Here is a 22,296-nt window from a genome sequence, read left to right on the forward strand (position 1 = left end):
TTTATTGATCCCCGTGTAGTTGACTCGTTCGGTTCTGGCTGAGTTTCCCCACCGGCGGGAATGAGGACCCAGGCCGGAAGTGTCGGTGGACGCCTGCCCCTTGCGCGCGGGCCGCCCGCCCCCGGGTGACGCAGTTCCGGCGCGCTCGCGCTCGCCGTCGGGCTGGTCGCGCGGCGGTGACGCGGTGGCGGCGCCGCGCGCGCCTCCTCTGGCTGAGGGGACCCTGAGAAGCCGGGTCAGGCCGCGCGCGCCTTCCTCAGGCTGAGGGGCCCACGCTCCGTCCTCGGCGGCACCTCTGTGGTTCGTCGCTTTTCCGGGGTCCTGAGAAGGCGAGTCCGGCTGCGCGCGCGGCCCCGGCGTGAGGTGGAGGCATGGCCAGCGTCCCGCAGCTGGTGGACGACCTGTGTGAGGTCCTCCTGCCGGCCGTCAAGGTTCCCTCGGGCCCGCGCCGCGGGAGCCGCAGGAAGGCCAAGCGGGGCCTCAAGAGGGTGGCCTACGACGCCCTGTTCACGGGCCTCTTTCAGGAGGAGGGCCGCGGGCTGCAGCCCGGCCTCCCGAGGCTGCCGGTGAAGAACAGGATCCTCATGCTGTCCTTCGACCTGCGAGTGGGCGGCCTGGGCGCCGAGGCAGACCGCCTGGAAGAGCTGGTGGAGGGGCTGGAGGCCGCGCCGCGCCAGCCGCTGGAGGAGCTGGGCGCGGTCCTGGAGCTGCTGGTGCGGCTGGCGGGCAGCGGGCCCCCGCGAGTGCGGCGGCGCCGGCGGGGCATCTTCCTGCACAGCCGGCCGGTCGGGAGAGCCCTTCCCTACGGCGGCTACGACTGCGCCGACTTGAGTGAGTTGGAGGCGGACGTGCGGTCGCTCATCTCCGGAGAGGAGTCTCTGTGTCGAGACCTGGTCCGCAAGACGCGGCAGGTGATGGAGGCGGCACCGGGCACCGGACTGCCCGCAGTCGGGCTCTTCTCGTACGGCGACCCCTGCGGGGGGAGGTTTGAAAGGGACACCCGTGTCTCGCTCTTCGGAGCCCTGGTGCACAGCCGCACGGCCGACTTGGACGTCCGCCTGGACCTGCCCCCGGTGCCGGACAGCGCAGACCTCTCCGGACTGGCCATCAAGGTAGAGTGTTTGCTTCCTGTCTCCTGCTCCTCCGGCTTGGGAAGCGCCTCGTTTGACCCTCCTTCCAGTGGGGCAAAGGGAGGACAGCCGGAGTCCAGCACTGGCGGTTGAGCTGTGGGGTGGGGGATACTGGTGCGGACTCCCAGCGGCCCCCTCCCCGCAGACGCGAGTCCCATGCCACTGTCTTCTTTTATCTGCCATTCAGTCATTTCTGTTGCCTTCCAGTTGATGTTTCAATTCCCTCGTGGCTCAGAGGGTAGAGAATCCACCTGCAGTGCAGGAGACTCGGTTTCAATCCCTGTGTCAGAAGATCCCCGCCCCCCCCCCCCGCCCCCCCGGGAGAAGTATCCCACTCCAGTATTCTTGTGTGGAGAATTCTGTCCACAGAGGAGGGCTACAGCCCTTGGGGTTGCAAAGAGTCAGAGGCGGCTGAGCACGGCATTCCAGCTAAGTCACTTCAGTCCTGTCCGATTCTTTCCAACCCCTTTGGACTGTAGCTGACCAGGCTCCTCTGTCCATGGAATTCTCCAGGCAAGAATACTGGAGTGGGTAGCCATTCCCTTCTCCAGGGAATCCTCCCGACCCAGGGATCGAACCCTCATAGCTTACGTCTCCTGCACTGTCAGGCCGGTTCTACAGCATGGCATGCAAGATGAAGTAAGTCTGATTCCTCCCTGTGTACTCAAGTACTCAGTAGCCATAGGTGCCAAAAATCATGTCTCCTGGCTCTCTGTGCAGTGTTATATGCTTTTTTCTGGATGAAGTGGGATTTTTCAGACCTCATTAATCATCCTTTGCCTTTGCATTTTGTAGCTTTGCTGAAAGGATGTGGTGTTATTATTCAGTTGTTCCTTTAGTGGGAGACATTTACATTGTTTCCAACCATAATGCTATAGCAAACACTTTGGGAGAAGTGAATTTTTCTATGTGATTTTTTTTTTTGTGCTGGATTCCCCAAAATGGAATTTCCGGATTAGAGACATGTTACGGAAAATGTCATTGTAAGTTATTTTGAGGCTCATAAGCCTCAATAAGCTTGTGTTGTGTGAAATTGGAAATTGATAATGAATAAATTTAATTTCTTAAATGACTCACTGGGGGCAAAAACATGGTGTAGTAACTTGTGTGCTTGAGAAAAAGAGAAGAAATGTTCTTCCGGGTCTTTCCCATAGAGTGAATGGGAGCGAGTGGAAGGGTTCCTGGAACTCTCCTCACACTGGGGTGGAATCCAGACACCATGCCGCAGGTGAAGTCCTTTTCTCACGGCCCAGGTCCCTCCGAGCGTGGATCAGTCGGAAGATGAAGGGTTCCAGTCAGCATCCAATCTGACTCCTGACTCCCAGTCTGAGCCGGGCATGACGCCAGACATTGACCTGTGGGACGCTGTGCTCACCTACGAGGCCAGCAAGCGGAGATGCTGGGAGCAAGTTGGATGGTTTGTAAGCCTTTGCCCTAAATGCAAACCCTGCTCCTCCCCTGCCCTCCAATGTGGCCTTTACTCAGCCTAGATTAGAGACTTGGAACTATTAGTCAAGCTGTGTGCAAGTTGTCTGCCCTGAGGGTTGAGAGAACCACCAGGAGAAACCTGTGGAAGTTCCCACTGAGCCAGTGATGGCTACGGCTCACGTCCGGGCCGTGGCAGCTCCCGGTCGAGGTGGCAGGCTCTGTGGTTGGTGCTGGGCACGGGGTGCTGCTGACGGAGTGCTTCTCACACCTGAGAGGCCTGAGGGTGGTGCTTCCCTGAGGGAAGCCCATCATTGCAGTGTTCCCTGATGGGTGCTCTGATGCCGGATCTTTCAGCCCATGGCGTGCTGGTGTCTCGCAGCTTCCCAGAGTGGGGGTAGAGGACCTGTCTCCCACATGTTTGGGCACCTCTTCTCTGCTGACAGTTCTGGGGGATGCCAGCTTGGGGAGCAGTGAGGGAGAGAGGTGGAGTCTGCAGGGAGCCGAGTGCCTTCCGACGCAGCTTTGGCTCCTGTGGGGCCTCCCTGGGATGAGCATGTGCTCGGGGTGTTATGTGGGCCCTGCTCCTACTGGAGGGGCTTTCCTGGCATGCGCATCTTTCCCAGCGTGGATTCCCCCAGGCAGGGCCCCTCCCTGCTTCCCCAAACACCGTCGGCTCTGGTGGCTCTCTTGTCCTCCAGGAGCGTCCTTGCCCTATGACTTCCTGTTCGGTCTTCACCTGTCTTGTATGTACACAGCAGATCTAATCACCTGCTGGCTGCAAACCCCTCACAAGTCTGAACATGGCCATCAAGCAGCTACTACTTCCTTTTGTGAATATTCATTAGTGGATTTCATTTGCCAGTTCCCGATTTTCCAGGCTCAGTTTTTCAGATCTCTCTTTAGTAGGAGACATGATTGCTCAGCCGGTCAACGTTCTTGTCCCCTTTTGTGAATGCACTTAATCTCCTCAGTGTCCCCCTGAAGCAGAACTGACCCCACAGCTCCAGAGTGAGGACTGCTTCTTGGTGTCCTTTCAAGGAGGATGGTGGCCAGTATGTCAGCCTGTGCCCCTGCAGGAGACAGTGGCCACCCTGCGGCTCTTCCACTGCCTCTTCTGTCGTAACCAGATGCCCCTGCCCCTCTGAAGCCCATTGCTCAAGTTCATTTGGAGGCTCTTGGGAATCTGTTGCAGTTGGATCCCAGCCACTTGCTAGTTTCTTGCCAGGAACTCTGACGAATGGGAAGTCAAGGCTTCCTTGGCAGCCACAGCCCTTGATTGTGAACTCTGCCCTTGCGTGAGACCCCAGAGGACCCCCGCCCCTATGCTTCACCCTGCCAGCCAGCTTGGGTCTCCCTGCTGCTGGCACCTCTGCATCTGTCACCCTTTCTGGGGAAGTGGTTTTGTGATGTTAAGGGCCAAGTTCTCGGTGGGGACAAGTGTGAATGTGGTGCTTCCTTCACGGGCTTTCCTTCCTCAACTCTCAGTCACCAAGGGGGTTGACCCCGGGAGAGTGGCCAGAGGCCGATGCCCGAGTGCACGTGGGGTGGCTCCCGCGGCACTGGAGCTTGGGGGTCCCTGGAACTCCAGAGGCTCCTCTTCCCCTCCAGCTCTCCCTGCCCTGAGGAGCGCGGCCTGCTATCGAGGCCTGGCTGGGCCCACCTGCTGGTCTGGACGCTCAGGACTGGCCCACCCGCTTCTGCCTGCCTGGCCATCCTCCGCTTGGCCAGCATCACCTTCCAGGGATGGAGATTGGAGTATGCTGCTCTGCCCGCCACCCCTCAGCCCTGCCCACTGGGACTGGCCGTGGGCCCCCGCCCTCAGCCCTCCCTTGCTGAGCCCAGAGCATCTGGCCCCTTTCTCCTCCCATCTCCAGGCTTTCACGCAGGCCACTCCCGCCCCCAGGGACACTGCTCTGGGCGTGGCCTTGCTCCCCTGGCCTTCTTGTCAGCATCTCCGTTCCCGCAGTCCCTTTAGGGCCCCTCTCCTAGGCGGCACATCACACCTCCTCGCAGCGTGTGTCTCGTAGCGGCGCCGGCCCTGTGGGGATGGGCTCATCCGCCTGACTGCTCTGGCCCCTGCTTTTGCTGAATGAGAGAAAGAGCGCGTTATGGTGCACTGTCCATCAAGAAGCATTTTTGGTTTTAGCAAGTTCTAAGATTTTTCCTGGGCTGCTTTTATTAAGAACCTACTTCCAGTGGACTTTAAAAAACAGCTCTCATGCTTTCAGTAGGAGCTGATGGTTTCCAAAGGAATACTTAAAAAATGGTGCTGTCTCTTTGGCCTCTTTTGAACAGTGTGACCGGGCTGGTAGACCCTGTTCTTGAACATCCTGCAGAAACCCCGTAGGCAGAGACCCTAGGGCAGGCAGGTGCCTGTTTTCTCCTAGAATTTCAGGGAACTTTTGGCTCTGTATGATCTTTGTGCTTTCTTGGGCAGAGAGTGATAAAATCCTATGACATGAAGTTTAACATCTTAACCCTTTTGAAGTTTATATCAGTGGCGTTAAGCACGTTCATGTTAGGTGACCATCACCACCATCCTCTCCAGAACTTTTTCATCCTCCCAAACTGAGACTGTGTCTTCATCATACCGATCATACTCTCCACCACTCTCCTCCCGCCCCTGGCCTCCACCATCTCCTTTCTGTGACTGTGACTCTGGGGACCCCAGAGGAGGGGTCATGCAGCACTTGTCCTTGTGCACGACTGGGTTAATCACTCAGCGTTACGCCCTCAGGGTTCCTCCGTGTTGTAGCATCTGACACACTGTGTCAGAATTCCTTCCTCCTGAAGGCTGGATTAATGTTCCTCTGTGTGGACAGACCGCATCTTTATCCAGCCATCTACTGATGGACACTTGTGCGGTTGTGACTGTGCTGCTCAGGGCCTGCGTGTTGTTTCCCACGTAGAGGTCATCACAAGCGAGCGAGTCATCAGCCAGAGGACTGCTGTGTGGGGACACACACAGTGGGCGTGGGCTGGGTGGGGACACTTTCTGTGCAGTGCTGTCTGATGGGCCTGCTGGACGCAGACTGGGGGGCAATGGGGAGTCTCACCTGGCCTTAGAGATCTCATGCTATTGAGTTGCTCTTTGTCCTGCCTCCTGCTTACCTCAGCTCGCTGCCTGCTCTGTCCCCACAGCCCCCCCGGCCACCGAGAGGAGCCCTACCTCACCGAGGCGGGAAGGGACGCCTTTGACAGATTCTGCCGGCTTCGCCAAGGGGAGCTACAGGTGCTGGGCGGGAGCCTCCTGCAGGCCCCACAGCCCGTGCTGGTGAAGGAGTGTGAGCTGGTGAAGGACGCACTCAACGTCCTGATCGGAGTCGTGTCCACCACGTTCTCCCTCTGCCAGGTAAGGAGGTGAGGTGTGGCCAGGAAACTGTCTTGGCAGCCTCCCTGGGGATGGTCTTCTTGTTTCAGTTTTAAAAAATGATTTTCCTTATATGAATGGAATCACGAAGTGTTTGTGCTTTTGTGTCTGACTTATTTCATTCAGCATAATGACCTCAAGGGTCGTTCATGTTGTAGTCTGTGTCAGAATTTCCTTCCTTTTTAAACCTAGAAAGTCTTCTACACATATGTTGTTGTTCAGTCATTAAGTCATGTCCGACTCTTTGCGACCCCGTGGACTGCAGCATTCCAGGCTTCCCTGCTCTTCACCGTCCCCCGGTGTTTACTCAGATTCACGTCCGCTGAGTCAGTGATGCCATCTCACCAGCTCGTCCTCTGCCGCGCTCTTCTGCTTTTCCTCTCAGTCTTGCCCAGTGAGTTGGCTCTTGGCATCAGGAGGCCAAAGTATTGGAGCTTCAGCTTCAGTTATCAGTCCTTCCAATGAATATTCAGGGTCAATTTCCTTTAGGATGGACTGGTTTATTCTCCTTGCTGCCCAAGGGACTCTCGAGTCTTCTCCAGCACCACAGTTTGAAGGCATCAGTTCTTTGGCCCTTAGCCTTTTTTATTGTTCAGCTTCTATATCCATCCATGACTGCTGGAAAAACCACAGCTTTGACTCTGTGGACCTCTGTAGGCAGAGTGATGTCCCTGCTTTTTAATACATTGTCTAGGTGTGTCATCGCTTTCCTTCCAAGGAGCAAGCATCTTTTAATTTCATGACTGCAGTCACCATCTACATCTGCATTTTGGTGCCCAAGAAAAATAAAATCTGTCACTGCTTCTACTTTTTCTGCACCTATTTGCCATGAAGTAATGCCATAATCTTATTTTTTTGAATGTTCAGTTTTAAGCCAAGCTTTCACTCTTTTCTTTCACACTCATCAAGAGGCTCTTCAGTTCCTCTTCACTTTCTGCCATTAGAATGGTATCATCTGCATATATGAGGTTGTTGATATTTCTCCTGGCAGTTATGATTCCAGCTTGTGCTTCATCCAGCCTGGCATTTTGCATGGTGTACTCTGCATACAAGTTAAATAATCAGGGTGACAATATACAGCCTTGACGTACTTCTTTCCTAGTTTTGAACCAGTCTGTTTTTCCATGTTAGGTTCTAACTGTTGCTTCTTGACCTGCATACAGGTTTCTTAGGAGACAGGTAAAGTGGTCTGATACTCCCATCTCTTTAGGAATTTTCCACAGTTTTTTATGATCCACACAGTCAAAGGCTTTAGCGTAGTCAATGAAGCAGAAGTAGATGTTTTTCTGGAACTTTCTTGCTTTTCTATGATCCAGTGTATGTTGGCGATTTGCTCTCTCGTTCCTCTCCCTTTTCTAAACCCAGCTTGTACATCTGGAAGTTCTCAGTTCACATATGTCTGAAGCCTCACTTGAAGGATTTTGAGCACAACCTTACCAGCATGCAAAGTTAGCACAATTATATGGCAGTTTGAACATTCTTTGGCATTACCTTTCTTTGGAATTGGAATGAAAATTGACATTTTCCAGTCCTGTGGCCACTGCTGAGTTTTCCAAATTTGTTGACATATTGAGTGCAGCACTTTGACAGCATCATCTTTTAAGATTTGAAATAGCTCAGCTAGAATTTTGTCACCTACAATAGCTTTGTTAGTAGTGATGCTTTCTAAGGCCCATTTGACTTCAGGCTTCAAGATGTCAGACTCTAGGTGAGTGACCACACCACTGTGGTTATCTGGGTCATTAAGACCTTTTTTGTGCAGTTTTTCAGTGTATTCTTGCCACCTCTTTTTAATCTTGTCTGCTTCTGTTAGGTCTTTACACTTCTGTCCTTAATCGTGCCCATCCTTGCATGAAATGTTCACTTGACATCTCCAGTTTTCTTGAGATCTCTAGTCTTTCCCAATCTATTGATTTCCTCTACTTCTTTGCACTGTTCATTTAAGAAACCGTTCTTATCTCTGCTCACTATTCTCTGGAACTTTGCATTCAGTTGGGTGTGTCTTTCCCTCTCTCCCTTGCTATTTTGTTAGCCAGTTGATGGACGCTCTGGTGGATCTCACCTTCTGTCTGTTTTGAATAGTGTGTTGTGAACAGGGGTGCATTCAGTTCTTCAGGGTGTGTTCCTGGGGGTGGACTTTCCGGGTCCTGTGCTGCTTCTCTTTGGTTTGTTTATTTGGCTGCACCGGGTCTGTGGTGGCACTCGGGATCTTTAATTGTGGCATGCAGGGCCTTTTTAGTTGCAGCATGTGGGATCTAGTTCCCTGACCAGGGGTCGAACCTGGGCCCCCTGCATTGTAGTACAGAGTCTTTAGCCACTGGACCACCAAGGAAATCCCAGTAATTCTGTTAACTTTCTGAGAAGCCATTTTTCACCATGGCTGTACCCTTACACTCCCTCCAGCAGTGTGTATTATTCTAGGGTTCAAGTTTTCTACATCCTCACCAATACTTGTTATCCCCCCACTCCTTTTTTGGTAAATAATAGCTGTCCCAGTGGGTGTGAAGTGGTGTCTCATTATAGTTTTTTTCCCAAAAATCAAAATGCTTAATTTTTTAATTGGAGGATGATTGCTTTTTGGTGTTGTGTTGATTTCTGCCATACAACAATGAGAATCAATCATGACTATATATATATGTGTATGTGTGTGTGTGTGTGTGTGTGTGTGTGTGTATCCCTTCCCTATTAAGTCTCCCTCCCACCCCTCACCACCAATCCCCCCCAACCCAGGTTGTCAGAGAGCATCAGGCTGGGCTCCATGTGTAATATAGCAGCTTCCCACTGTTCTGTCCTGCGTGCTCAGTCATGTCTGACTCTCTGAGACCCCATGGACTGTAACCTGCCAGGCTCCACTGTCCATGGGATTTCCCAGGCAAGAATAGTGGAGGGGGTTGCCATCTCCTCCACCAGGGGATCTTCCCCACCCAGGGACTGAACCCACGTCTCTGGCGTCTCCTGCAGTGGCAGGTGAATTCTTCACCACTAATGCCACCCACTAGATATCTGTTTTATACCTGGCAGTGTATGTATGTCTCATATAGTTTAGATTTGCATTTCCATCATGAGTACTGCTCCTGAGCACTTTTTCATTTGTATATCTTTTTTGGAAGAAAGTCTATTCTAGTCCTTTGCCTTTTTTTTTTTTTTTGATCAGAGAACAGAAATGTGTTTACCCACTGTTCTGGATGCTGGCGGTACAAGGGTGAGGTGCTCACAGAGTGAGTGTCTCCTCAGCCTGCAGACCACTGCCTCCTACTGTGCTGTCACCTGCCCTTTGCCCATCTTTGAGTTGGGCTCTTGAGTTGTAGGAGTTCTTTATGCATTCTGGATATTAATCCCTTACCAGATATATGATTTGCAAATATTTTCTCTCATTCTGTAGGTTGTCTTTTCACACTCTTGATAGTATGCTTTGAAGTACAAAGTTTAATTTTGATGAAGTCCAGTTTATTTTCTTCCTTTTGTTGCCTATACTTTTGGTGTCATATTTAAGAAATCTCCAAATCCAAGGCCTCTATGTTTCCATGTTTTCATCCAAGAGTTTCATGGTGTTGGATTTATTCTTTTTAAAATAATTTCATTTATTTATTTATTTTTGGCTGCACTGGGTCTTCATTGCTCTGCTCAGGCTTTCTCTGGTTGCAGCGAGCAGGGCCTACTCTTCACTGTGGTGCTCAGGCTCCTCATTGCGGTGGCCTCTCTTGTTGCAGAGCATGGGCTCCAGGCGCATGGGCTTCAGCAGTTGTGGCCTCAGTGGTCATGGCCTCAGTGGTGGTGGCCTCAGCGGTCGTGGCCTCAGCAGTCGTGGCTCTCAGGCTCCAGAGCACAGGCTCAGCGGTGGTGGCCTCGGCAGTTGTGGCTCTCGGAAGTCGTGGCCTCGGCGGTCGTGGCTCTCAGGCTCCAGAGCACAGGCTCAGCAGTGGTGCTGCGTGGCTTAGTTGCTCCTCCACGTGTGGGATCCTCCCAGACCAGGGGTTGGACCCTGCACCCTGTACCGGCAGGTGGATTCTTAGCCACTGCGCCACCATGAAGTCCCATAGTGTTAGCTTTACAGTTTAGATATTTGATCTGTTTTGAGTTCATTTTGCATTTGGCTCGGCTTTAATCTTTTGCATGTAGATATTCTGTTTACCCAGCACCCTTTGTTGAAAAGACTCTTCTTTCCGCATTGTATGGTCTTGGTATCCTTACATTAGTTGACTATATGTGAGTTGTTTATTACTGAACTCTGTTCTGTTCCATTGATCTTCATGTTTGTCCTAATGCCAGTCCTGCAATATTTTTTTGTGCTATTTTTTTTGTGGCCACACCCCTCATCTTGCAGGATCTCAGTTCACTGACCAGGGATTGAATCTTGTTCAGGGCAGTGAAATCCGTAATCTAACCTCTAGGCAACCAGGGACGTCCCCCAGTTCTACACTATTTTGATGACCAAAACTTTGTAGAAAGTTTTGACCTTGGGAGGTATGAGTTCTCCAGCTTTTTTCTTTTTTTTTTAAGATTGTTGTGGTTATTTGGGGCCCTTTGCAATTCCATATGGATTTTAGGGTGAGTTTTTCTATTTCTGCTAAAAGCATCATTGGGATAATGATATGGGTGGCACTGAACCCACAGGGTGCTTTGGGTGAATCATTATGTATTTAAGTACCTGTTTTATCTATTTGGCTGTGTCGAGTGTTAGTTGCAGCATGATGGATCGTCATTACAACTTGTGGGGTCATTCACTTTTGCGAGTGGGCTTAGTTGCCTGTGGCATGGGGGATCTTACTTCCTGGACCAGGGATTGAACCTCTGCCCCCTGCAGTGAAAGCACTGGACTGCCGGGGGAGTCCCTGGTGTATTATCCTGACATTACTAGACACTCCAGTCCATGAACATGGGATATCTTTGCATTTATTTAGGTCTTTAATTTCTCTCAGCAGTGTTTTCTAGTTTTCACTTTAACAAGTCTTTTGCCTTCTCAGTTAAATTTACTTAAGTACTTTTTCTTATATTGCACTTCTAAACGGAATTATTTCTTACTTTCCTTTTTTGGATTCTTCATTGCAAGTGTATGGAAATACAAATGATTTTTGTATGTTGATTTTGTATTCTGGTACTTCACTGAATTCATTTAATGGCTCTAACACATGTTTTGTGGATTCTTTAGCATTTTCAGTATATAAGATCATGTCACCTGCAAATAGATCATTTTACTTCTTCCTTTCCAGTCTGCATATTAAAATTTCTTCTCCTTGACTACCTGCTGTGTCTGGGACTTCAGTATTACGTTGAAGAGAAGTGGTGAAAGCATGCGTCCTTGCCTTGTTCCTTATCATGGGGAGACGCTTTCAGTCTCTCACTACTGAGTATAATTCGAGCTGTGGATTTTTCACACACAGTCTTTATCCTGCTGAGCCAGTTCCATTTTTTCCCTAGTTTTTTAAGTGTTTTTAATTGTGAAAAGGTATTGTTCAGTTGCTCAGTCATGTCCGACTCTTTGCAGCCCCATGGACTGCAGCATGCCAGGCTTCTCTGTCCTTCACCATCTCTGGGAGCTTGTGAAAACTCACGTCCATTGAGTCAGTGATGCCATCCAACCATCTTGTCCTCTGTTGTCCCCTTCTCCTCCTGCCTTCAATCCTTCCAAGCATCAGGATCTTTTCTAGTAAGTCAGCTCTTTGTATCAGGTGACCAAAGTGTTGGAGCTTCAACTTCAGCATCAGTTCTTCAATGAGTATTCAGGATGGATTTCCTTTAGGATTGAATTGATTTCTGTCGAATGCTTTTTTTGCATCAGCTGAGATGATCATATGTATAATTTTTTTTCCTTCATTCTATTAATGTGGTGTCTTACATTGATTTTTGTATGTTGAACTACCCTTGCATTCCTGAGATAAAACCCACTTGGTCATAGTGTATAACTCTTTAACATGATGCTAGATTCAGTTTGTTAATATCGTCTCAAAGATTTTTGTATCTGTGTTCATAAGGGATGTTGGTCTGTAGTCTTTCCTTGTAATGTCTGTATCTTGCTTTGGCATCAGGACAATACTGACCTCTTAGAATTAGGAAGTGTTCCTCTTTAAGTTTTAGAAGAGTTTAATAACAATTGATGTTCTTTAATTGGTAGAATTTCCAGTGAAGCCATCTGGTGTTGGACTTCTCTTTTTTGGGTTTTTGTTTTATTTTGTTTTCTTTAAATCTTAAAATTCACGTGACATTCACATGTCATGTCATGTCAGTGCCAGCCTGCTGGCAGAAGGCTTTCTGTCTCCTGTGCCTTCCCTGTGTGTCTGGGTTTGGGGCGCCCAGCCTCGGGGTGCTCAGGACAGTGCCGAGTTTGGGTGCCTGGGTGGAATGGGAGGCAGCCCCACCCCAATGACCTCACTTTTGTCCTGTCCAGCCAGCTCAGGCCTTCACGGTGAAGCAGGGTGTCCATGTCTCAGGAGCATCCCCCGAGAGCATCAGCAGCCTCCTCTCCGAGGTGGCGGAGTGCGGGACCCACTACACGCGCCTCAGCCACTTCTCCCTGCAGCCCGTGCTGGACTCCTCCTGCAGCAAGGGCCTCGTGTTCCAGGTGCGGCCCCGCTTCACACTGCTGCGGGACCCCGGGCGCTGTACGCAGGCCTGCCCCGGGGCCTCTGAGCCAGACCATACTCCCCTCAGTGACGTCAGAGTCTGTCAGTGGCCCTTTGGGAATGGTGGCCAGGGACCATGTCTTGCCTGGCCTATCACTGCATGGAAAACTGGGTGGATGTGTTGGGGCTGTGAGATTGTGGGAGGCAGCTGTGCTGGGTGCTGGGGCCGGGGGCCGGCCTGTGGTGTGGAGGGAGCACGTGCTGCCTGGTCCCCCTGGCGCGGGACTGAACCAGGTCTGCCTGAAAGCCTTGTCGTCGGTGCCCACTGGGCAGACCCCCAGGACAGTGGGCAGCTGTGGGGGGGCGTGTGGCCTGAGGGAGAGCGCAGGCCACTGGGCTGGGCCCTCTGCACTCGGGCATCGCAGCAGGGCTGCTGGGGTGATGTGACGAGGTTCAGATTCTAGGATGGGCCTGAGCGGGGCTGGGAGGGCAGAGGGAAACCCAGACAGGACTGCCGTGTTGACTGTCAGGGATGGAGGACAGGACAGCAGTCTCCTGGGTGCCTGACGTTTGCTCTGGAGCGCTCCAGCAAGCTCCTGGAAGTATGTGAGCTGCACTGGGGCCATGCTCCTGGGCACTGCCCCGGACACCGGTGTCCTCAGGACCCCAGTGGCCTGAACAGCCAGAGACCCACTGGGAGTTGGCGTCTGTGCGCACAGCCCAGCTGCCCAGGATCTGCAAGGTCCAGATTGCTGGTGCAGCTGGCCCGGGGGGGGGGGCTTGCAGTGGGCTTGGGCTTCTGGCTGGGCTGGGTGTCCGCATGTGACCCAGATGCCCATTCCTTGGAAAATGGAGCCCAATGCTTGGGGGTGGAGGCCCAACTTTTTCCCGCACCCAGGTTGTTCTCAGGTTCTGAGCTTCCAGCCCCCTGCCCCACAGGCCTTCACCAGCGGCCTGAGGCGGTACCTGCAGTACTACCGCGCTTGCGTGCTCTCCACCCCGCCCACCCTGAGCCTCCTCACCATCGGCTTTCTCTTCAAGAAGCTGGGCCGGCAGCTCAGGTGAGCCTCGGCGTGCGATTTGGTGGCTGGTGAGGCAGGCATGGGCCATGCCAGGTGGTGGGCGGCCTCCTGGTGGGCGTCTGGATGACCCTTGACCCAGCTGAGTTTGTGAGGCCCAACCTAGGATCAGGGCTTCTGCCTGACAGGCACACAGGGTCCCTACAGACAGACCTGGTGCCTGCCAGTGAACATGGGCAGAGTGCCTGCTTGCAGGTGCCATCTGGAGAAGGGAAAGTGGAGGACTAGGAGTTGGGGGGTGGGTTCAGTGGAGAGGAGTTCCTGCAGGCAGAGGGGAGGAGTGTGGAGGCCCCGGGGCTGGAGAAGGGGCGCCGGGGCGGGGTGGGGGGGGAGGCTGAGCCTGGAGGTGTCTGGAGGGCGCGAGGGGAGCACAGCCTGGAATGGGATGGCGAGATGGGGGGCCCAAGGGGACTTGGTAGCCATTCAGGATGGTGGAGGTGGTGACCTGGGGGAGGTGGTGGGTGCAGGAGGGCGTCTTGAGGGAGAGCGGCAGGAGTGGGGAAGGGTCGTAGACTCAGAGTCTTGGCCAGACCTGGGAAGGAAGTGGGGATGCATGGGGTCCCTGGGAGGGGTCTGACAGGAAGCTCAAAGCTGAGCTGCTTGAGGTGCAGGCGGTTTTAAAGCTGGACCATGTGGACGGCAGGGGAGGGCCTGGGTTCTCTGCTCACCTGGCCTCCCTGCATCTGTGTGCAGGTACCTGGCTGAGCTCTGCGGTGTCGGCGCTGCGCCCCCTGGCTCTGGCGGAGGAGAGCCCAGGGCTGCCTTCCCCACGGTGAGGGCTGGTGGGCTCCGGGGAGAGCAGGGCTCCCCCTGCTGCGTGTGGTGTAGCTGAGCCCCCCTTGCTGTCTGCAGGGCGTGAAGCTGCTCTCCTACCTCTACCAGGAGGCCCTGGATAACTGCAGCAACGAGCACTACCCGGTCTTGCTGTCTCTGCTCAAGACCAGCTGCGAGCCCTACACGCGGTGGGGCAGGGCGGGTCGGCTCCGGGGGCGGGGTGGGGGCGGGGCCACGCAGAGCGCAGCCGTGGAGGGGCAGGATAGGTGGGCTTGGACTGCCGCTCCCCCACTCCCAGGGCGGAGCTCTCTACCCTGTGGACGTCACGCCCAGCTCACCTACCCCTTTCCACACACGCGCAGGTTCATCCACGACTGGGTGTACAGTGGGGTCTTCAGAGATGTTTACGGCGAGTTCATGATCCAAGTGAACCACGAGTACTTGGGCTTCAGAGGTAGGTGGGGGCTGCTGCCGGGCGGGGATGCCGCCATCGCCTCGGTTAGGGCCGCGCTGGTCGCAGGCCTGAGCGAGCTGTCCCACACGCAGACAGGTTCTACTGGACCCACGGCTACGTGCTTATTTCCAAAGAGGCGGAGGACTGCGTCCCTGTGTTCCTCAGCCACATCGCCCACGACGTGTACGTCTGCGGGAAGACCATCAACCTGCTGAAGCTCTGCTGCCCCCGGGTGAGGGGCGAGTGGTTGGCCTCCGCCAGCCCCACGCTGCCAGCCCATCTGCCCTCAGTCCGGGTCCATAGTGTTCCAGCCAGGGTGGGGTGACCTCAGCCTCAGTCCCCTTGAGAGTTTCATGAGCGGCTCTGTTGAGTTTCTGGTGTTCCTTCAAAGATGGGAGGAAAGCTGAAGGCGTTTCAGAGGCCAAAAGGGCAGTGGGCTCCCCCCCACCCACCTTGGAAACCATCCTAGAGGGACGGGAAGGGCTGTGTCCGTAGGAGGATGGACCCAGGAGTCCTGTGAGGGGTCTCAGGATTCGGCTGTGCTCAGGAACAGAGCCCTGAGCTGGTGTCCATGCAGCCAAGGCCCCTGGAAGATGGCCAGTGGCAGTGGGTGGGATGGGCGGCCCCTGCAGGAGGTGCTGTCTGGTGTCTGGACAGGCTGGTGGGTGTGGACTGGGGGCTCCCGGCAGTGCAACAGCCAGGTTCAGGCCAGAGCTGGGAGCAGCGGCCGGCCGAGTGCAGGGCTGAGAGGAGCACGCTAGAGTGGCCAGGATGGGCTCAGGGCTGGCTAGGGGCGTCTCCAGTATCCATGAGCCCCAGCAGCTGCCCAGGTGTTGGCTCTGGGGGGGCGGGGCTTCCACGGTGGGTGGGGCTACACGTGGGCTTGACTCGGGAGTGGGCTGGGCTGACCTCAGGGAGGCCTTGGGTGTGTCTGGGCCTTCCCTCCTTTTCTTGGAGCCTCATTTGTGGGAGCCAGTCATGGCCTCTGCTGCAGGGCGGCCTGGCCCTGCGCAGAGACCCACACCTGCTGTTGTGGAGCTGTGGAAGGTGTAAGTGAGGAGCACAGTACTCCCGAGCAGGCTGTCCACATGGGTCACACGCGGGAGACAAGGTGGGCTGTGTCTGCGAGTCCCTGGGCTCACGTGCCCCCGCCCCGCAGCACTACCTCTGCTGCTCCGATGTCCCGGTTCCGCGCATCTCCGTGATCTTCTCCCTCGAGGAGCTGAAGGATGTCGAGAAGGACTGCGCCATCTACGTGGGCCGCATGGAGAGGGTGGCGCGGCACAGCTCCGTCAGCAAGGAGGAGAAGGTGAGGGCACCGCAGCCCCGCCTTCCTGGGCCCTCTCCTCCCCTCCCGGGGTGGGCCGGGCGCCGGGCAGCCCCATCCTGGCCAGGCCGTGGCAGCAGGGCCTGAGGCTCCTGGCCTCAGTGGCTTCCTTGAACCCCCGTCTTGCTCAGAAGGGTCAGGTGCACTGAGGCCCGAGCTTTGAGTGTCCTGTGCCCTGGGGAGGGGTTGATGCAAAGTCCTGGCACCTGTGGGCAGCAGGAAGCTGTGGGCGGGGCAGACCCCTAAGAACCAGTCGTGTGGAGGGGCGAGCCCTGGGCTTGCAGGGGGCTGGCCCCTGTGGGAGGCCCAGTCCGGCCTCCTCCAGGGTGGGCGGGAAGGCTGGGGTCTTGGCCCCGGATCGCTCTGAGAGAGGGTGTCACCTGCCTGGGGACCAGCCTCACTGCCGTGCAGGACAGGCGCAGCACCCCCAGGCCTGGTCTGCGCAGACCCCTCTCCCTGGCTGTCCCAGGGATGGGGGGGTGAAAGGTCAGACGTATCAGTCGCTGGTGGTCTTTTTCAGGAATTACGGATGGAAATTGCAAAGCAGGAATTAATTGTCCAGGCCCGGGAGGCGGCGTCCAGGGTCCTGCAGGCGCTCAGTGGTGCGTGTGGCTCGCCTGCCTCTCCAGGTCGGGGGCCACCTGCTGGGGCTTCTCACTACGGCCCCTGACTGTCTTGTCGCAGATCGGCAGATGTCGGAGCGGATGGCCTCGGATGCCCGCAAGCGAGAGCAGTTCCAGAGGCTGAAGGAGCAGTTTGTGAAGGACCAGGAGGTGGGGGGGGGGGGGGTTGGTGGGGGGTGGGATGGGGGAGCGCGGGCTCGAGGGGTCAGCTTCACCAGCGGGGCCTCACGGGGTGTTCTGCAGCGACGCCGGGCGGCCAGGCAGGAGGAGCTGGATGAGGACTTCAGCTATGCCCGTGAGCTCCGGGACCGGGAGAGGAGGCTGAGGGCCCTGGAGGAGCAGCTGGAGAGGAAGGCCAGGTGGGCAGCTGGGGGTGCCGTGCCGCGCCGGGTCAGCCTTCCTGGACGTCGTGGCTGGTTTGACCTTTGTGATGGTCGGTTACCTTTTGTCAGTATTTTGGCACCTTTCAGGTGTCTGCTTAGGCAGGAGGAGTAGCGGTCTGAACTCGGTCTTCTTGCAGTTGCTCTGTGTGGACTGGGATCCAGGCTCGGTCCACATGCTATGCTTGTATCCTGTCTCTATCTGTTTGTTTCCTTTAAGTTAAACTGCCTCTGTTCCTTAAATTTGTCTTTAAACCTGTTAGTAGCCTGACTGAGAGACAGGGATTTACCCAGCACGGCGTCCAGGAGTCTGTCTTGTGCTGTGACCTCCCTCCCTCCCTCCCTGCATTTCCTGCGAGCTGACAGCACAGCTGCCTCAGAAGGAGCCCCCTCCCTTTCCTCGTCCCCTGGTCAGTGGTCCTGACCCCGGGGGCTGTTGGTGGAGCTGTGACAGAGCCAGTCAGTGCTGAGTGCACGTGTATCTGTGTGCATTCATCCTGACTTGGGTGTGTACACATGTGTGTGTGAGTAGATGTTATTCTCTTGTTTACATGTGGAGGAAACTAGGTGTGGAGGGTGTATCCCGGGCCTGTGGCAGCTGAATTAAAAATGGCCAGTCTGGGTTTGAAACCAGCTTCGTGCTGGTGAGAGGGTCCCCATCATTGGGTGTAACATGGCCAGCTTTGAATTAAGTGAGATGTTCCCGCTACCCCATGCCCTTTGCATCACCTCTCGGTGCTCTGGAGCTGGCACGGCAGCACAAGAACCGCCGGCAGTGAGGGCCGAGGTCGCGCCTTCGAGAGGGTGTGGCCCCCCGGCCCACATTGACCCCTGTGCTTCAGGCTGTGGGGAGGCTTGTTCTGGGGTTTGCTCTGGGTGACTTCACTGTGCCTGCCCGCCAGGGGCTCCCATTTGGCGGGGAGGCAGAAAGACATGCCCAGTGACGCCCTGCAGATGTTGTGGGGGCTCCCAGGGGCCAGCTGCCCACCTGGGGAAGGTGCTCGGGGGTAGGCTTCCCGTCGGGGGGCCCCCCGCACGGGGCACTGGCTGGACAGTGGGGTGACTGGCGACCCGTCCTGTCTGGGTGGCTGCAGGCAGGCACTGGTGGATCATTACAGCAAGTTGTCTGCAGAGGCGGCTCGTCGGGAGCAGAAGGCACTGTGGAAGGTCCGGAGGCACAGGCTGGCCAGCGCACGGCTTCGTTTTCTCCTGGAAGATGAGAAGCGCGTTCAGGTGTTGCCACTTGTCACCCAGGAGCTCTTCCCTGGGCTCTCGGGGACTCAGGAGCCTTGAAGTCACACACAGACCCACTGTGTGCCCACTGTGGGGTTCGGGTGACACTCTCACCGGGTGCTCAGAGGGGCGTGACTGGCAGAGGCTGGGCTGCCCTCAAGTGACACGGGCGGTGCGGAAAGCCAACCAGGCTCTGGGCAGCTGTGTGAGCCCCGCCCAGTTGGCAGTTGTGCCGGGGCTGCGTAGGTGCTCCCCGCTCACATCCTGCTGGTTCTATTTCAGGAGATGCTAGAGGCCGTGGCCGAGGGGAGGCCCCTAGAGCAGCCGGCCGTCCTCCCTGGTGCCTGCTCCCAGACAAGTGCCCACTCACGGGCAGGGGACCAGGTAGGACCCAGGCCATGGAGAGTGGGCTCTGAGTTGGCTGCCCCAGGCCTGGCATGTGTCCCCACTGTCCCCTTTCATGGGCTTGAGTATTGGGTGTAGAACTGAACCTGGAGGACAGAAGCAGACACCAGGGGGAACCCATGTACGCTTGTGTTTCAGGCCTCCTTTCTGGGCCCTGTGCCCCCCGATAGAGGCAGCAGCTGTGACCCCGGGTGTGAGGAGCCGCGGGAGGCGGCACCGGCTGGCCCTCATGGGCAGAGCGCACTCACACCGCAGCCCCTCGAGTCTCCAGGAGCCGGGGCCTGTGGTGCGGGGCCAGGGGCAGGCCTGCTGTGGGTGCAGGCAGAGGAGCCGGGGCCGTTCTCCGCGGGCCTCAGCCTCAGAGACTTCCTGCCTGTGGCCCAGGGGGCTGAGCCTAGGCTCAGCGGCTCGGCCCCTGTCCTGGAGGACGCACTGCAGACCATTGGCTCCACCCTGCCCCCCGTGGCTCCGTCCACGGCAGTGGACTCAGCACCTTTCGGGCCACAGGAGTATGACTTCAGAACCATCCTGAGGCCCGCTGTGGCTGCCCCAGGTTCTGCAGGGGCGCTCCAGACTGCAAGAGGCAGCCTGGGCAGCAGAGGGCAGCAGCTGCGGGAGGACACTCATGAGCCACTGGACACCTGTGGCCCGGACCCCCCACAGCACCCCTCCCCCCAGGAGGAGTGCTGTCCGGCCATGGTGCAGGTCCTCGGGGCGGAGCCTGGCGTTCCCAGAGGGGGCTGTGTTTCTGGAGTGACCCCCTCCCGGCCACGGTGGAACATTCACGGACACGTGTCTGATGCCAGCATCCGGGTGGGGGAGAATGTGTGGGACGTGGTCCCCTCCCGGCCACGGTGGAATGTCCACGGACACGTGTCTGATGCCAGCATCCGGGTGGGGGAGAATGTGTGGGATGTGGCCCCCTCCCGGCCACGGTGGAATGTCCATGGACACGTGTCTGACGCCAACATCAGGGTGGGGGAGAATGTGTGGGATGTGGCCCCCTCCCGGCCACGGTGGAATGTCCATGGACACGTTTCTCAGTCCAGTGTGATGCTGGGGGTCCTCTCAGGGGAAGCAGAGCCCAATTTGCCCAGGCCCCCATTGGGTCCCCCAGACTCCGGGCCCCAGTTGGGCCTCAGCTCGGGAGCCCAGGAACACACGCCGCAGCTGCCTGTGGAGACAGCTTCAGGCAGCTCCAGCACACAGGTGGCCGGACCAGACCCTGGTTACAGGGAGGAGGGTGGCCCCCAGGCCTCGCTGTCTGCTGAGGCTGTACCCGCTGCTCTGGGAGATGGCACCCTGGAAGAGCCAGGTCAGTGGGGCCCAGAGCTGTCCTGCCCCTGGGGGCATCTGTGAGCCCAGGACAGGGTGGCCGGCAGGGGGGTGGGGGTGGCGCTGCCCTGTTGCGGGCATTTGGTCCTGACCCCCTCTCCTGCCCATTTCTTCTGCTTAGGCTTGGGGATGAGTGAGGACTCCAGGGACCTCTCTCTCGGCTCACAGGTCAGGGGTGGGGGGGTGTGCTGGGCCTTTCATGGGCAGGGAGGGCTCCGTCCTGGGACTGGGTGACAGGTGAGGGGGGGGGTGTTGCTCTGCCTGCCTGCTTGTTCCTCTCCCACGAGGGAAGGAGGCGGGTTCCTCGAGGCTGGGTCGTCTTAGGAGGATGCAGATGTCCAGAGCAGCCCTGACCCTGGCGAGGCGGCGGCCCAGCGCTGGGACCGGGAGCAGGCCTACCTGGCGGGCCTGGCGGGGCAGTACCGCCTGGAGCAGTACCCGGACAGCTATGAGGCTATGTGTGAGTGGGCCGGCCACGGCAGGCGGGCAGAGGCAGCCTGGCCCCGTGTCCCTAGCGCGTGACTGCAGTCTGTCACCCCGCAGCAGAGCCTCCCGTCGCCCGCCTCCTGCACCACGGGCTTCCCCGAGCCTTCGCCCTCCCCGAGGACACCGGGGTCCCATCAGACGCAGACGAGAGCGCTGTGCAGCTCAGCGAGCTGCTGCCGCTGCCTGTGCTCATGAAGCACTCCGTTACTGCCCCGCTGGCTGCCCAGTGAGCGCCCGCCTGACCGCCCCCTCCCCGCCCCGCCCCGCCCCCTGACGGTCAGTAACGCCAGGCCCCTCTCGACAGCGTCTCCCTGGTGAACAAGGCTGTGGTCGACTACTTCTTCGTGGAGCTGAACCTCGGGGCGCACTTCGAGGCGCTGCGGCACTTCCTGCTGATGGAGGACGGGGAGTTCGCCCAGTCCCTCAGCGACCTGCTCTTCGAGAAGGTGAGCCCAGGTGGGCCAGGTGCCAGAGGGGCGGCGGGCAGGCTCTGGACGCTTTGGGACTCTCTGTCCTGTCCCTGCAGCTCGGGGCGGGGCAGACGCCCGGGGAGCTTCTCAGCCCCCTGGTGCTCAACTCGGTGCTGAGCAAGGCCCTGCAGTACAGCCTGCACGGCGACAGCCCGCACGCTGCCAACCTCTCCTTCGCCCTCAAGTTCCTGCCTGAGACGTTCGCCCCCAACGCCCCAGACGTGCTGAGCTGCCTGGAGCTCAGGTACAAGGTCAGCAGCGCCCCCTGGCGCGGGCGGTGGGGGTCGCCCCGGGACGCAGCTGTGCTGAGCCCGCCTCCCTGGCAGGTCGACTGGCCCCTCAACATCGTGGTCACCGAGGGCTGCCTGAGCAGGTACGGCGGCATCTTCTCCTTCCTGCTGCAGCTGAAGCTCATGATGTGGACGCTCAAGGACGTCTGCTTCCACCTCAAGCGCACAGGTGAGCCTGGTGGGCCCGAGGCGCCCACGCTGCCCGCAGCTGTACTCACTCTGCCCCCTCCCCCGCCTCCAGCGCGGGCGAGCCAGGCGGCCGGCTCGGTGCAATTCCGCCAGCTGCAGCTCTTCAAGCACGAGATGCAGCACTTCGTCAAGGTCACCCAGGGCTACATCGCCAACCAGATCTTGCATGTCAGCTGGTGCGAGTTCCAGGCCAAGCTGGCCTCGGTGGGCGACCTGGAGGAGATACAGCGCGCCCACGCCGAGTACCTGCACAAGGCAGTCTTCAGGTGAGGTGCGGGCCCGCGGCGCGCCCCCGTCTCGGGCGCACCCACTGCAGTCTCTGCCTCCCCCCAGGGGCCTGCTGACCGAGAAGGCGGCGCCGGTCATGAACGTCATCCACAGCGTCTTCAGCCTGGTCCTCAAGTTTCGCAGCCAGCTCATCTCCCAGCCCTGGGGCCCGGCTGGCGGCCCGCGGGGCCCCGAGCACCCGAACTTTGCCCTCATGCAGCAGTCCTACAGCGCCTTCAAGTACTACTCCCATTTCCTCTTCAAAGGTGACGCACCCCAGGGGCGGGGGAGGGCTGGGGGCGGTACTGAGCCGCGCACTGAACCTGCGCCACCTCCCCCCCCCCCCACCCAGTGGTGAGCAAGCTGGTGAACCGAGGCTACCAACCCCACCTGGAGGACTTCCTGCTGCGCATCAACTTCAACAACTACTACCAGGACGCCTGAGCCCCCGGCTCGGCCGCAATAAACGTGTGCCCGCACTCCAGCCTCTGTCTCC

General features: G+C 57.2%; 1 protein-coding gene across 6 annotated transcripts; it reads left to right on the top strand.

Annotated features, from left to right (window-relative positions):
• Positions 1-7: 7 nt before the first annotated feature.
• On the top strand, positions 8-22,284 carry TUBGCP6 (tubulin gamma complex associated protein 6). Of its 6 annotated transcripts, none has more exons than XM_043882456.1 (25): positions 8-1,112; positions 2,384-2,547; positions 5,700-5,910; positions 12,314-12,487; positions 13,428-13,549; positions 14,261-14,339; positions 14,420-14,529; positions 14,704-14,795; positions 14,888-15,027; positions 15,955-16,104; positions 16,643-16,724; positions 16,807-16,895; positions 16,989-17,104; positions 18,220-18,358; positions 18,641-18,742; positions 18,902-20,078; positions 20,220-20,266; positions 20,423-20,558; positions 20,627-20,810; positions 20,889-21,030; positions 21,111-21,305; positions 21,381-21,513; positions 21,586-21,799; positions 21,867-22,066; positions 22,153-22,284. In XM_043882456.1, the coding sequence occupies exons 1-25, from the start codon at positions 372-374 to the stop codon at positions 22,242-22,244; spliced, it is 5,031 nt and encodes a 1,676-aa protein (XP_043738391.1). In that variant the 5' UTR covers positions 8-371; the 3' UTR covers positions 22,245-22,284. The 6 variants fall into 6 exon arrangements, 5 of the variants coding, with proteins under 5 accessions (XP_043738391.1, XP_043738392.1, XP_043738388.1 ...); XM_043882457.1 differs by having other exon boundaries at positions 20,642-20,810; XM_043882453.1 differs by having other exon boundaries at positions 21,381-21,799.
• The last annotated feature ends 12 nt before the right edge of the window (positions 22,285-22,296 follow it).

Source organism: Cervus elaphus, chromosome 22 (genome assembly GCF_910594005.1).
Source record: "Cervus elaphus chromosome 22, mCerEla1.1, whole genome shotgun sequence".
NCBI lineage: Eukaryota > Metazoa > Chordata > Mammalia > Artiodactyla > Cervidae > Cervus > Cervus elaphus.